Consider the following 16,282-nt stretch of genomic DNA (forward strand, 5'->3'; position numbering starts at 1 on the left):
ATTCTGATAATATTTCTAGATGAATTTCTTCAGCAATGGTTAAAGAATAACATGAAGAAATACATGCAAGAACTTCTGCAGGCATCTTTGAAGGAATTTCCTAAAGATTCTCTGAAGGAATTCCAAGCGGAATTTCTAAAAAAAAACCGTGGATCAGTTTCAAGATAAATCTTTTGAGAAATGTCTTGACAAACTTTTTAAAAAAGCCCCAAGGAAAACTCTTTTAAGAATTCAAGAAAGAATCTATGGAGAAATCTCTGGAAATGTATAAAATAAATACATTGAATGAACGCCGTCGAAAGGGGTTCCGAAAAATGTTGATGAATCCCAAAAGAAACCAGCGGTGTTCCTGGATGTAATCGTGAAGAAAATTTAAGAATTCTTGGGGAAATATTTAGAAGAATTGTTGCTGAACTCATAAAAGGAATTTCTGCAAGAATGCACCTTCTACGATAAATACCTACTGAAAAAAAAAACTTGAAATTAAAACTTATTGAGTGAGTTCCCCGAAAAAATCTTAAATATTGAAGTCATTTTTATGCGGGCGTACCAGTATCTGGAGCGCTATAATTTGCTAACCTTGAGTAACCAGCTCTGATTTTATCATGACACCACTGATCCAACCCTCCAATATGCATTCCTGATTCACCTCACTAAATCAAACCCAATAATCGGCTATAGTCGTAAGTGTCAGAAGCATATGTTTCTACATAAATTCTCTTAAAAATCTATCAAATTTATTACACTACATACAAATGGACGGTCTCGTCCCCGCCGAAGAGCCGCCTCTGTTGGTTTTATTGTGTTTCATTTTTATTACAATACTCAACGATGTTTCACAGATGGAAATAAATATCTTAAAGCTATAGGGGTGTCGGATTAGTCAGCAATGCTTTCATCAACCGAAGAAGGGGCAAATTTGATTTTCAAATTCCACGATCACTCACTTTGGGTGTACGTTGAGATGCAAAGATGATTTTCTCGTTGCGCGTGGATTAGTCGCATTTGGAACGCTCGTTATGGCTCAGCTTGAGGAGAGCCGTTTGAAGTTCTGATCGACATTGATGAAGCTGTTCGCCGATCGATAACCGAGGTTCTAACAAAATTGCTGCTGTGGTGAATGTTGTTGTCGCCGTGGTCTTTGGAGTGGTCGTTGAAGTGGTGGAGGATCTCGTGGTTGTAGGGGTCGTTGTGGTTCTGGTGGTAGCCGGAGCAGTCTCCGTTGTGGCTGTCGTGTCTGTCACTTCCGGTATTACTCTTTTGGACAGGGTGACGTGAGTTCGTGTAGTTTCAGGATTCTCGGTAACAAGACTGAGTTTTGATTCCTGACCGGTGGTTGTGAGCGATACTGAGCCAATATCGATGGTTCTAAGGGACGTTGATTTTGTCGGTTTCGCAGAAATACTGAATTTTGTTCGTTCGAGAGGACCGTACTCAGCTGCTGGCTTTGGAACAGGAAGATAGGAGGTACCAGGGAAGGTCGATGCTCGTGGATCAAGTTGCCCAGCCGACGATGCCGATGTAAGTTTCTCCTGCCGTGAAGAAGCGTCGACATATTCTGGTTCGGGAGTTCCGTATTCCAGGTAGATTGACGGTTGCCTAATATCGAATTCATTGGCTTTGAACGGATTGTTCAAGCTGGAATCGCTGCAAGTGTTAGAATACTGTTCTAGCAACCGTAAACAGGATTCGTTTTTCGGTTTCTGAACGTACGCATACAATCCAGAGGCATCGTACGGCGGATTACGGAAGGGTTCGTGACCACCCTCGTAGTTGCCGTATCCGCCGTCGTATGGAACATGCACATGGATGTAGCGACCTCGATCGCCATCGTCGTAGTGAACGTAGCGATAGCGATCCAAATCTTCTACGTAGTCACCTGGAAGAATATCAAAGGCTGTTAGCAAAGGGCATATGGAGTGGTTTGATAATTAATGATTTCCCGTGTGTCCATGTGTGTTCCAATTTATCTGAATTAGTTTAGATTTATTGATACTGCCCCAACCAGGAAGCGGATTTTAGGTATCGAAGACGATGCAGCCAGATTTATGGCTAGTGTGGAATACCTTCAAAGGTTATGTTTTTATTTTGAATTTAAAATAATAAAATAAAAATAAGCAACGCAAGAAACTCGATTTGTATACCTACGGAGCGCCAATCGGTGTGCGGGTGATTCGGCCAATTGTGGTGCATTATGTGTGTGCCAGTAGTGTGCAAACTTAAACTATCGGTCAGAGCTACCTTACCTCCATTTGTGTGCACGTATTTGCCGTGGTTTCCGTTGCCATACTTCTGTTTGTTATATTTCCCATCGTGCGCTGCTCGGGCTGCTGTTTCCACTATGATGTCCAATGTGAAGAATGCGATCTAAAATATAAAACGAATAGGTGATTAGTTATTCTTTGAAGAAACCGATAGGTTCATATTTCAGAAACCGTTCACCTGCTGAGAGCAAAATTGGGCTTAAGTGCACCAATCTTATAAGTTCCGGCATATTATTCTTAGTAGTTTGAAAATATATGATTTATTTCAGAATTTAAGTGTTGATTATTTTATCATCGAAAAAGCCATGAAGCCATAAGAGTTGCATTCCTGCTTTGTAAACTGGTGGTTATGGATTTAATTTCCAGTACTGAAATCAACAACTCCGTAGTAATTAGCGAAAAAGCCGTAACCAACAAAATGTACACAATTTGAGTAATTGCAGGAGTGAAAAGAAGCTAGATTTGTCTTCTAAATGCTCACAAAGTTTCCTTGATATCACTTTTCTAACTATTGAATATCACTGATTGAGTGAAAGGCGTAATCCCATTCTAATCCAAACGAACAAAAACAAGAATTACGCTTCTACTCCTTTGTTTTGTTTGGTGTTTTGTTTACGAAAGTGAAAGGCGAAACTGAAATCAACACGTAAACACGGCGATAGTAGAAGGTGAAACTGAAATAAAAACGTAAACACGGCGAAAGCAAATGGCAAAATTCTGTCAAAATCATAAACAAGGCGAATAGTAAAAGGCGATTCTGAAAATGATATCGATTCGAGGCGCATAGTATTGGGCGAAATTAGCATTCTCAGGTATCAATTCAGGCGTAATTAAATAAATGCAATTTTCAGTGCAAAAACCCTAATTAATCCACCTAGCGGTGATGGCGCCTTTCTCGTGCCTTCGAAAACACATTTCAACACAACTCAAGTGACATGTTGATGAATATCGCACTTTCATACGTTTAACAGAAATCCATTTCATAGCATCATAGATCATATCGTTTATCTGGTTTTTGATTTTTGAGCCGCAATCTTGAAGTTTGAATCGCCATTTAGGATTAAAGTCCGGCAGCTTTAAAATTCTGGTAGCTATTTTTGGACTCCAGACTTCTTCCCTATGCCAGATACACCCATATTGAATGGTTTTAGAGCCCAAAACTCCATTAAATAGCCGCCATTTTGAATATTGAGACGCCTTCTTGGATATTCTGGTAGCTATTTTTGATCTCCGGTTGTCTTCCCCATACAAAATATACTCATATTGAACGGTCTTAGAGCCTAAACCTTCATTAATCAGCTGCCATCTTGAAGTTTATACCACCATCTTGAATTTTGAGACGCTATCTTGGATATTTTTGTCACCATCTTGGATATTTTAGTCGTCATTTTCGGACTCCAGATTTCGTCCCAATAGCAGATATACCCATATTGCAAACTCCATCAAACCCATTGCAAAACTCCATCAAACAGAAGTCATTTCGAGTTTTGAGCTGCCATCTTGGATTTTAGACCACCATCTTTGATACTCTCTTTGTCATTTTTGGAGCCCAGATTTATTTTTCATATAAAATTTACCCATATTGTATGGTGTCAGGCTGCCATCTTGAATTTTGGACCGAAATCATGGAATTTCTGGTCTCCAGTGTTTATTTTCGCATTGAATTCGTAAACCATGCTAAATAGTACAAAAATCGTCGCAGTTTGATGTGTCCGCATGATGGGGCTTTGTTTAGTTTAATATACGTTCAGTTCCACCGGTGCTGGTCCGAATCAGTGATATGGCCATAACTCCGGAACGCCTCGACCTATTCGGTATGCGGTAAAATTCCGGTTCGATTCGAGCTATAATCCGAAAAATCCACCAATGGGAAGTGCCTTAAAATGAGTGAAATACACACATACTTAGCGTGGTTCACAAAATCGTTTTTGCTCCACACCGCTTATTCGATTCCTAACCAGATTATATGCCTTCTCACAAAATTTGAGCTCATTTGGTTGAAAATTGAGACTGCACAAGCCCGTCAAAGTTCGTATGGGAATTACTATGGGAAAACGACTTTTTTCATTCAATCAACCGCAGCATTTCCCCAAGTGCCCTAATGGGCTAGTCGACCCTTGGTAATACTAGGCTACTCTATCAGCTACAACTTTGCCGAAGACCGCATTCAAATCGGACGCCTCATTAATTAGTTACCGATTTTTATCCAGAATCGAATTCTTTACTCATGATGGTTAAACTATTCGGTGGGCATCACTGCATTCTGCAGTGGAACATAGTAGCCATGATTTCAGTGTGCTATCTTTGGCGCCATATGCAGCAATGTTGCCTGCTGGGAAGCTGGAGGATCATAGCTAAAGTTTGCCCAGTTGGATACAAATCGATAACTAATTAATGAGGCGTCCGATTTGAATGCGGTCTTCGACAAAGTCGTAGCTGATAGAGTAGCCTAGTATTACCAAGGGTCGACTAACCCAATAGGGCATTTGTGGAAATGCTACGGTCGATTGAATGAAAAACATCGTTTTCCCATAGTAATTCCCATACAAACTTTGCCAGGCTTGTGCAGTCTCAATTTTCATCCGAATGAGCTCAAATTTTGTGAGAAGGCATATAATCTGGTTAGGAATCGAATAAGCGGTGTGGAGCAAAAACGATTTTTTGAACCACGCTAACATACATACAGACATCATGTCAATTCGTCGAACTGAGTTGATTGGTTCCACTATCACTACTTAAAAAGCTTGCATTCACTCATCGGGACCCTCCGGAACCGGTTCCTGTACACTACCGGTTCAGATATGGTTTGATACTGTTTTGGGAACGTTCAAAAATTACGTCCAACAATTGGGGGAGGGGGGGGGGTCTAGAAAAGTGTGACAGTACGTGTATTGGGTATAGGAAAAGTGCGTGACAGAGGGGGGAGTGGGGTCTACAAATCCCGAAAAACGATGGACGTAATATTTGAATCTTCCCTTTCCTGCTCACCGTTCATTGGGTTACCGAAAATGCCGCTGTTTGATGTGTCGCATGAATGAGTTATGTTCAATTTTAGATTTGGTCACTTCTGGCGAGACAAACAGAACCGGTTCCGGAACACTACCGGTTCTGATATGGTCTGAGACTATTTTCCTGCTTACCGTTCATCAGGTTATCGAAAATGCCTCTGTTTGATGTGTCGCATGCATGGGTTTGGATCTCTGTTATATTTGGCAACTTCCGGCGGGACATCCGGAACCGGTTCCGGAACACTACCTGTTCAGATATGGTCTTATACTGTTTTTCTGCTAACCGTTCATTAGGTTATCGAAAATGCCGTGGTTTGATGTGTTGCATACATGGGTTTGGTTCTCTTTTGTATTTGGCAAATTCCGGCGGGACATCCGGAACCGGTTCTGGAACACTACCGGTTCTGATATGGTCTGAGACTATTTTCCTGCTAGCCGTTCATCAGATGATCAAAAATGCCGGGGTTTGATATGTCGCATGCATGAGTTTGTTGCATTTTCATGTCTGGCCCCTCCCAGGGGTACCGGTCCGGAACACCTAAATGGCCATAACTCCGGAACGGCTGGACCGATCCGAACCATTTTCAATAGGAAACAATTGGACTATATGCCGCGTCGAATGAACCGTCGGTCATTAAAATCGGTTGAGGTTTACTGCCAAAAAGTGATGTGAGTTTTTTTTGTACACACACATACTCACACACACACATACACACACACACACACACACATACATACACACACACACAGACATCACCTCAATTTGTCGAGCTGAGTCGATTGGTATATGTGACTTGACCCTCCGGGCCTTCTTTCAAAAAGTCATTTTTGAAGTGAACATATAGCCTTTCCAGTACACTTAGTGCACGAGAAAGGCAAAAATATCAAATTCGTGCAGTGTTCTTAGAAAAAACAAGAAACTATGTCAGAACTGTATCAATAAACCCTATTTAAGTTGAATTATTCTGTATTACTTCTAAATAGGAATTAAAATTTGATCAGTAAAATTCGGTTGTTGTTTTCGCATTGTTATTGCTTTGTTAGTTACGCCGTATTCGCGAATTACTCCGGAACTGTTCTTCAAGACGACACGAACCGTCCATTGTCACTTGCTCACTTTTTGATAACTCCTCAAACGAAACTCCTCAAACTTGATAAGTATGACTTATAGTACTGTATAAAGCTAGTTAGTTGAATTATTGAGGATTTCTTAGATACATCTTCAGTCATCGTTTAGATTTATTTGGATTCGTTTTAGAGCAAACGGCACACAGAGGTCCGATTTTGAGAAAAGCTGGCAGAAATTTTTGAACATGTCTTATATGGGGTACAGTTTGAGCATTCATATCCATAATACCAGGAACACTAACTGGCATTGAAATAATTTGAAAATATTGATTTTGTATCTTGTTACAGCACTGAATAGCTGCTGATGGAAAAGTGATGAATTTTTGATTAAGAACGCAAACAAGTTCAACCACTACAAAAGTCTATTAAAAGAAAGACAATATACCGTCTTCAGCCAGAGGCTGCACAGACTCAACATTACACTAACACGAGACAACGGACAACACACATAACACGCAGTGGCCCAATGGAAAATTTTCCGTTTGACGAAAAGTTTTCCCCGACTGGAGCGGGAATCGAACCCGCATTCCGAGGCTTACGAAACGCTTAAACGGCTGGCACCGCTAACCGCACGGCCACGAAGCCCAATATTGATATAAGTAATATAATTTCTTTCAAAAGTTCACTTGTTACTTATTGTGTATATCAGATATCTGCAATAGAGCAAGAGATCAAAATAACACTTTTGGCTTCAAAATTGACGTTACATGTCATTAGTACGAGATATTCTTAGAGTTCGACTTCAAACTGTCTTACAAATCGCTCCCTGCTACTCCCCGCGGAGAGATTCCGTTCAAATGCTCGTTTATGTATGCAGAATCGGTTAAAGAAAAATGCAACTGCCATGAGTTGCCAAAGCAATAGCGCCATGATGATATGTGTATTGTAAAATTGTATGAAAAAACATCATTTTCTTCAGATTTTGGTCGAAGAAACCAACAAGAAATGAAAATGCCTTTAAAATGAAATTGTGCGCTAAATCATGTTCCAATACATTCATATAATTCTTAAACTAGCAGACTGCTATGATTTGACACAAAATGAATTGCTATATTTTTTTCTAAGTCAAACTCTTTTTAGGAGTTGGGACTATTTAAGGTTAATCAAAAACTTTCTCAATCGTAAGTCATCGGATCTGCACTCATGGCTGGTTACCTCCAGCTATATGATTATGAAAAGTTGCACTCTCATGGACGTTATAGCTCACTTAAAAGCCAACCAAGCCCCTTAAAAATCCTCTAAAATCTCAGAAACTCCCATGAAACACCCTGAAACGCCTCTACAACTCCCTGAAGCCACCTAAACTCACTGTAACTGCTCTGAGATCTCTACTGAACGGTCTTGCAATCGCTTTGAAACTCCTCCGAAACTCCCTGCAGCTCTCTTGACAACCTTTGAAGTCCCTGACACCCCCCTGAGGCCCCTCTGAAACGCCTTGAAAGCTCTGTGAAGTTTTCTTGAAACCCTTTTGAAAGCCCTCTAGAATACCGTTAACCCTTTGGGACCGGAGGAGCCACATATGAGTCCGGGTCGCATGTGACCCCGGTGATGCAACGTGTTCGAAAGCTGCGAGGTTACGGCTTAGTGGCTAAACAAACCGGCTGGAAAAAGGTTGTACCTTTCTGAAACCCTTTAAATCTCCTAGCCAGTCGCTCATCTGAAACTTCTTCGCAACCTTGAAAACTCTTAAAAACAAGAATTGCCAATACACTGAATTTTCCATGGCACAAATTGAATATTTACCGTAATAGCTGGTAAAAACTCAATTTGTGCAATGGAAAATTCAGTGTATTGGCAATTCTTGTTCTTTTTTTTTAAGGTGAATATAGAACGAAGCGACACTTTGAATTTTCAAAAGCACAAATCTGAAGAACCAAGTATCGGACTAAGCTGAAAAGTTGACCGATTGGTCACCACCAGCGGGTGACCAATCGATCAACTTTTCAGCTCGGTGCAATGTTTGGTTCCTCAGATTTGTGCTGTCGAAAATTCAAGGTGTGGCTTCGTTCTATATTCACCTTAAGGGTCGCCAGAGACTTTCTTCACCACACATCTATGGAACAACAAGCGTACCTAGAACTCTTTTGAAGCAATTAGAGCAAAGCTTATGTTCGTGCAACCTAATGGGGCTTAGTTCTGTCAAGTTGTAGGTTCAATGGCTTTTAAAAGTCTTTTGACTACAAGCGTGATCTCTTGTAGTATCATGAACATGAACAGCTCTTCTAAAATCCCCTGAAACATTTGGATTCACCTAGAACATTCTCGCATCATTTTTGTCATTCTCCTGAAATCCTTTGAGCCTTCCTAAAGTTGCTTTAATGCCCGTTGAAAACTTCCAAAAGTCCTCCTGGAACCCTCTTTAAAATCTCCAGCATTTTCCTGAGATCCTCTGACACATCTTAAAACACCATTAAATTCTCTGAATCAATATAACCAACATATAAGACTCCTAAAGCCTTCCTGAAATCCCATCGAAACTGCTCTGAAACTTCTTTAGACACTTCTAGAGCTCAAATTAGAATCGCATTTTATCCAAAATCGAAAAAGCACTTTTCTCCAGTCCAGAATGCAGTCTTGTTAGCGATCACAGTCTTTGACACCTTCTTGTCGATATTCGGCTGCCTTTGTCTCCAACATTCGCAACACAAGCGATCAAACTACTGTACGGAACAAAAATGTCGAATGAATGCGCTTGACCACGATTGCGTCTTTGGGAGATGGTTCGGTTTTTGTTATTCCTGTCTTTCCCATAAAGAGAGCTGTTTTGGATAAATGTATGTGTCGTAATCGATTTATCACAAACGAATAAACTAATATTATACCAATCTTAATCAAAATTGGCTGAAATCTTGCGAAAAGCTGGAATAAGACAAATGTCACCAAGGATGGAAATCTAGTGATCATGATAGGATTCCAAATGTGTCGCGGTTGGAAGGCATCGCGTGATCATAGCAACAACGATAGAATTTTGTCGTCAAGCATTCATAACAAGCCATGCTCCGCGAATAATGAATCGCTCGGCATATGCAGCCGCGATGCGATCGTTATCATGAAGTCGAAATGATAACTTTCGATTTTCAATCACTTTTTGTGCATTCTTATTGCTGAAGCTTCACGATCTGCATATGAATGTAATATTCCAGATCATGAATTTTGGTTTCGGGTGCAAAAGTGGCCATAATCGTGATGAATCAAATTTATCGCGACTTGTAACATGATCCGATAACGATAGATCCCGCGATAAAGCGTGCATCAGATGTTTGATTGCTCTGTGATGCGAGCACTGCGCGAGAGTATCGCATCATGCTACCGCAAGAGCAACGGCTATCTTTGATTGTACGTATGGTGTATCATTTATCGTTAGAAGTGATTTTCTTCCATCCTTGAATGTCACCGTATCAGACGACGTTGATTTGATCCACTTTTTTGTTTATTGATCTTCGTTCTGCCGCCTCGTGTTGTGTGTAAGAGGTAGCGGTCGCGCTCGAATGAAAACAAAGCAAGCTGACACCCGACTGCGGCAGCGAAACGAAGGTAGTGAAAAGTGTCGAATGTACACAAGCCTGCAGAATGACGAAAAGGCGAACAATATCAACAATATCATAATTGACTAAACAAACAATCGGACATTCTTATTTTCTTCGATTTTGGGAGACATTTTTCGAAAAAGTGCTCTTTTGGTTCTAGAGCATTTGCCATTCCCAATGGAGCCTTTGGGGCTGTCCATAAACCACGTGGTCATGAAGGGGGGGGGGTTTCGGCCAATGACCATTTTGTATGGACAAATAAAAAAAATTGTATGGACTAATGACCACGCGGTTGGGGGGGGGGGGGGTTGAAAAGTCCCAAAAAAATGACCACGTGGTTTATGGACAGCCCCTTTGGGTAACATGATGCACATCACTGAGCTTTCATACGAATCATTGGCTTTTGAATGGTTGCTTGCCTCGCGTTATAAAAAACGAGTACTATTTTTATGTACATGGCTGCGGGTGCATAAATGAAAACCCTAATTAATCCACCTAGCGGTGATGGCGCCTTTCTCAATCCTTCAAAAACCCATTTCAACAAAACCCAGAGTCGGATTCTGAAGCTTCCCAAAATTATATCTGGCAAACGGAATTCTTTACAAAGCTGAAAGTTTGACTGATTACACTAGTTTACAGCATTTTTGAACTCGGTAAGCTGATGATCATTTTTGGTGTAGAATCATGCCCTGAGTTCGAAAACGAGAAGGAAAAAAATTACAGTAGAGCGGAAATTTTTTCGAGTTTCCCTACAAGGTTGATGATTTGAAATCGATGTTTGTTCTATTTATAATCAAAGTCGTTCACTTTAACCATCTCATTCTCCGTAATCAATGCTCCGATTGAGCTGAAATTTTTACTGTAACTCGCCTACATATGATGTGTCAAATACACGTCGAGAAAGAATTTTTAAATTGTTTTTTTCTTATTGAAAAAAATACATTTCTTTGAAAAATTTTGGGAATTTTGCTAAAATTTAAGGAGATCGTCCCTAAAACTCGCCAATATCTTGAAATTCATCAATCTGACGCAAAACTTGTATTCAGATGATCGAATGGTAATGTATTCAGCTTTCAATTTATGGATAAAGATTAAAAATTGGTTGAACAAAACGCAAGATACTTGAATTTTATTAAATTCCATATTTTAAAAAGTTGTAAAGCTCGATATTGAGCTATAACTCAAAAACTGTTCTACTTAAAATTTTTTGAAGGTTGGTTTTGAAATCAGCACTAAATTGTGCTTCAAAAATTTTGGTCGATGACAGAAGTTCACGACTTTCGTTTTATTTTGTAAACTAGTGTTACTAATCAAAGTTGACAAAATGTAAAAATTTCAGCTTCGAACAGCATTACGTTCCCCAGTTACATGTTTACGAAGCTTCAGAGCCGCACTCCGACCTGTAGACCATATTTCATGGTTTTAGAGTCTAAAACTGCAGCAGCTATCTCGTATTTCCAGACGCCATCTTGGATTTTTGACCGCCATCTTGATATTTTTTTTTTACTTATTTGGAAGGCTCCGGCGCCACATGGGCATAACTGACCCGAAATCTTTTGTTTTTACATTGATTTTACATTTTACAATTTATTACTGCCTTAAGACTATGTTAGTTTGGGAAGCCGAAGTACTCGCGGCTGTTTCGAGGTTAAGGATTGAAAAAAAAAATAAAATTGGGAAGGATGGGTTTATGGGTTTAAAACTAAATTATTTGCTAACTTGTACTAAAAACATTGATGGGACAAATTGTCCATATCTGTAACGGAACCAAAAAGAAAGGACTTTATTGGTAGACAACGACAATAAGAGGACAAACGGAAGGGGGCGACGACAGACAGGGTCGAACAACAAAACCAAAAGGCAGACAACGAAAACAAGGAACGTACTACATCAAACTCTGACATCAACACGTTTCAAAAACTGGTAAATCAGGTTCATGTATTCCAAATCAAGTCCTGCCAACACTTCTCTAACGGGTTTCTGTTGATTTCCTCGGATCCGGAGAATTTCATGCAGCTTAGATCTGACCTCACGATACTCATTGCATCCCCACACGACATGTTCGATATCCTGGTAAGCTACGCCACAGACACAGAGATTGCTTTCTGAGAGCCCAATAAGGAAGGTATGTGCGTTCAACAAATAGTGGTTAGACATCAGCCGACACATCACACGAATGAAATCGCGGCGTAAATCCAACCCTTTGAACCATGGCTTCTTCGACACCTGTGGAATGATGGAGTGCAACCATCTACCCATCTCTCCATCTCTCCATTTGTGTTGCCAGCTGATCAAGGTCTCCTGACGGGCCAATGCAAAAAATTCATCGAAGGCGATTTGACGCTGTAAATATCTCTTGATAATTGTGGTCACCATTTTTATACTCCAGACATCTTCCGCATACCAAATTTACCCATGTTGCAAGATTTTAGAGCAACATAACATTGCAGGGGCGTTTTAAGGGGCTGTTCATAAACCACGTAGACACACAAATTTTCAAATTTTCGTATGGTCAAATACCCACGAGGGGGTGGAGGTCCGGAATGAGCAAATTTTGGTCTAACAAGCGTCCAAAGGGGTTTTGGTGGCATTTCAAATTGATTTTGATGATTTAAAGGGCAGGAGGCTTCGGGGGCGTTTCAAGACATTTCAGGTCAGGGCCGCAGCAGGGGGTTTCAAGAACACCTATAAATCTAAGGGCATTTTAGAAGCGTTTAAAGTTATTGTTATGAGATCTCTGATTCTAAATCAAAGTGTTCTGAAACTGAAATGCCTCCAAAATCCCCATAAAACCCTCTTGGACCCCATGTAACGCACCTGAGACCCTCTGAACCGCCCAAAAACGTCTCTAAAATCAGTCTAAAATGCTCTAGGATGCATTATCGAATGCACTTTCAGTACAGAGAAAAGCAATCAAGGCCCCAGGGGGCCGCGGACCACCGGTTGGGAACCCGTGCTCTAAATATTCCGGTTAAGAGCGGACCAAACGCTTCTTTCTCATGTTTAAGAAGTGGGAAAGGCTGAAAAGAACTCAGTGTCCATTGGACCCTCGATAGCGTAAAGATGTCACTGGTTTTCTGATGGGTATTTGGTTTACTTTGCCTGAGTCCTGCTCTTCAGCCGAGTAAAAGATCGACTCCGGAAAATGAATCTTCATCATCTCATTCAAAGTTTTAGAAGAATCCATTAGAATGGTCTTTTGAAAGGATTTTGTGGAGCCTTATCACTGAAGGGGCGTTATATTGATGTCTTCACGCACCCGTCTGAGGGTTAGACTGGAATATCTATATGTAATCGTAAATAATTACCTTGTGGTATATTTTTGTATGTATTAGAATTGGTTCATAAACGAAGTCGACTTACAATGATATTATGGAAATCTCTATTTTCTGTAGCAAGAATGTATTTGACTTACTCAAACAATATATTTCTTGTATAAAAATCGCATTTTTGCTTAATCCAGTTCTTGAGAAATATTTTTTTTTTCTATATTAACCAGATTTTTAGCCCTAGGCTAGTTCATCTCGGGACCCACGGTTCACTTCCCTTCCCTCACATTTTTGCGAGTTTGTCGGGAGTGGGATTCGATCCCAGGTGATAGTTACATGTTTTAACCATTACACCGGATCGGCTCCTCTTGAGAAATAACAATGACACGTGCTCCAGATTGGTAACCGTTTTCTTCTTGCACTGTCGATTCTTGGAAGATTTGCGTGGCCCGGGCGCTGCGTCATTTTGTCGAAGTACGTTAGGTTGATCAAATACGTAAAGCTAATGTACATTAGGCCGATTGGGTCATTAGGTCGAATGAGTTTAAAACCAAGGACGGGTAGCCCAGTTGCATTATTGTACGATGTAATGTGCATATACACCGTATGGACAGCCTATTTTTAAAACAAGGAAAAATCTTTGGAAAAAACCAGTAGCTTCGCTGCTAATAAAATATAAATAAAAAGTATAGCATGAAATCACAGCGTATTATGAAAAGAAGGGAAAATCTTAGATAGAATGTTAGCTGATTGACTATCAATATGTCCGTAATAGTACAACTCAAAGCCAATAATAATCAATTAAAGGAGAGGAAAAAATAAAAAAAAATCTAAGGTTATTCCAAAGCTCACAAAGTATGAGTATGATCTATAGCTAGATGTACGAAATGTCGTGGGGAGTCAAAAAATCTTCTGCACGCAAAAAAATCCGTTCCGATATACGTGCACTCCCAGTCACGGCAACGGGAACAAACGGGAACTATGCATAGCAACGATAACAACAATAAGAAATGTACACCGTGAACTAGATGTCACGGTTTCTAGAACGCCCATACTGACAGCTGGAACTAGTTCCAGTTCACGGTGTATATTTGCTTGTTCTCATATTTGCATTTGTTTGTTCACGTTTATCAGAACGGTTTTCTGAGCGTGTGCAACTTCAAAAAACCATTTAAACATGATTTATAATGAAAATTTTGATTTCATGCTACTGACCCACTTGGCCTTACGTACTTCAGCCTGGCGTACTTCGGCCTAATGACCTGATACCCGAGGCCCGTAACCACATATTCAACCAGAACCACTGCTTTTTGTAAAATTGCACAATCCGAAAAACATTCTTACCTGCTCCATTTTTCGGTTTTTGTCAAATAGAAGTTCATTTACGCCCCAAGAGCGTAAAACGAGACAGCGTTATTTGAGTGTTAACGAGTTGACCATAGATTGAATTGATGGTTTTCATATTCCACTATATCTCCAGTATTGGAAACCCACTACATACATTTAACATTCGCATAAATACAGTCCACGTCGTCCAAGGACCCGTTGTCCATTTCAATTAGTAACGCCACATTACATGAACTGTTTTTACACAACTTGAATGTCTGCTACTGTTACACGGATCATCCACCATCACACCGTAATATCTCGCAAGGTCGCACATCGTCGCCATGCCCATTTGCATTCTAAACTCTGTCCATAATTCGCATCAATCGTAAAATAAATCACTCTGGATTCTTTCTCCACCCTGCGGGAATCCTCACACGGTGTGTGCACTTTTCTTCACAGTAACTATCTGGTTGCTGACTAACGCCACCCCACGCAACCGGGGTCCATCTAATCCATCTGGATGGAATGTCTCTCCTGAGTAATCCAGAATGTCAACACTGGCTCGCCTGGCAATGAACACACACCTCTGACATTCGGGATCTACCGCCCAGACGACAACGACCACCGGGGCCTGCGAGGGTATAAACTCGTTGAAGTTATTAGACTTGACTCACCAAAGGTGTTGCTACTGCCAATTTCATCGTGATTCTAATACTGAGATCTCTGATTGACTGTTGTTACTCTGCTAGACGGCCCTCTCGAGGACGTTCGCTTCCTAGTACTTCTGATTTCTGTAGTAATTTCAATCGAACTAAACTGAGTTTGTCGCAAAATGCTCATTATATAGTACTGCTGCTTCTGTCTCGTTACTGTATGGGTTACGTGAAGTGTCGGTCAAGTCCTCTGTCGTCAGCGGCGTCATTTACCTACTCGTCATCGAATATTCCACGTTGTCGTCGTCGTCGTCAGTGATCCCGAGCGCTACTTCCCTCCTAGGCAGAGGGTAAAAGCACATCGACGGCGGTCAATCGATCGAATAATTGTAGCTCAAAATGAGCATTAAAAATTTATTTTACGATGGGAGATTCACTTTGTTTGTTCACATGGGGAGGACACGAGCGGATATTCCCCGGTTCGATGTCATTCGAGCTGCTTGCCGAAGCGCAAGAGGAAGGAACGGAAATACCTAGTAGTGCGTGGACTGTTGCGATGGGCGACCACCAATTACACAAGAGATTCAACTTTTTGACATTATCTTCAGAGCTCATCCTGGCCCAGACAAAGTGCTGCGCGCGTAGGGGTTTCTGGGTGGAAATTTTAGTCTAAATTGACAGTAAGGGATTCTTTCATTTCTGTTGTGTTTATGGGATTACCAAATGCTTTCATTGAAAAATATCTTTTGTATGTATTCTAAACAAAATATATCTTCTCTTTCTTCTTTACAGTTCTACGTTCTCTCCGGAAATTGTGCTGCCTCTTTTGAGGAATGTCTGGAAGAATTTTCGAAGAAATCCCATATAAAAACTCCTGGAAAAAATTCTGACAATATTTCTGAAGTACCCACGGAAATATTTGAAGAAATGAAAGAATTCACTCATGTTCTTGGATGAATTTCCCTAATTGAATCCCTTAAGGAATCTCAGTATGGAGACAGTTTTTTTATGAAGAAATTCATAGACAGGGATCAAAATGCAGGATACTTAGAGAAATCTTCAGAGGAACTCTTGTTAAAAATCATTCTTAGAAATCCTGAAGCA

At 40.5% G+C, this 16,282-nt stretch overlaps 1 protein-coding gene across 4 annotated transcripts; it reads right to left on the minus strand.

The window, feature by feature from the left end:
• Positions 1 to 391: 391 nt before the first annotated feature.
• Positions 392 to 15,452, minus strand: LOC109420713 (integumentary mucin C.1-like). Of its 4 annotated transcripts, none has more exons than XM_062855031.1 (4): positions 15,200 to 15,452; positions 2,145 to 2,367; positions 1,714 to 1,879; positions 392 to 1,647 (listed from the first exon to the last, which is right to left on the minus strand). In XM_062855031.1, exons 1-4 carry the CDS (start codon positions 15,224 to 15,226, stop codon positions 996 to 998), a joined length of 1,068 nt encoding a protein of 355 aa, XP_062711015.1. In that variant the 5' UTR covers positions 15,227 to 15,452; the 3' UTR covers positions 392 to 995. The 4 variants fall into 4 exon arrangements, with proteins under 4 accessions (XP_062711015.1, XP_062711014.1, XP_019550714.3 ...); XM_019695169.3 differs by having other exon boundaries at positions 398 to 1,647; positions 2,247 to 2,367; XM_062855030.1 differs by having other exon boundaries at positions 392 to 1,879.
• Between the last annotated feature and the right edge of the window lie 830 nt (positions 15,453 to 16,282).

The sequence above is a fragment of the Aedes albopictus genome, chromosome 2 (genome assembly GCF_035046485.1).
Source record: "Aedes albopictus strain Foshan chromosome 2, AalbF5, whole genome shotgun sequence".
In the NCBI taxonomy this organism is placed as follows: domain Eukaryota; kingdom Metazoa; phylum Arthropoda; class Insecta; order Diptera; family Culicidae; genus Aedes; species Aedes albopictus.

Excerpts from the sequence above, each read along its gene's own strand:
- LOC109420713 (XM_062855030.1), bottom strand. The coding sequence starts at position 15,226 with ATGAAATTGGCAGTAGCAACACCTTTG. Across the intron at positions 2,368-15,199 it reads TGGCAGTAGCAACACCTTTG|ATCGCATTCTTCACATTGGA; the intron begins GTGAGTCAAGTC and ends TTTATATTTTAG. Across the intron at positions 1,880-2,144 it reads CACCGATTGGCGCTCCGTAG|GTGACTACGTAGAAGATTTG; the intron begins GTATACAAATCG and ends ATATTCTTCCAG.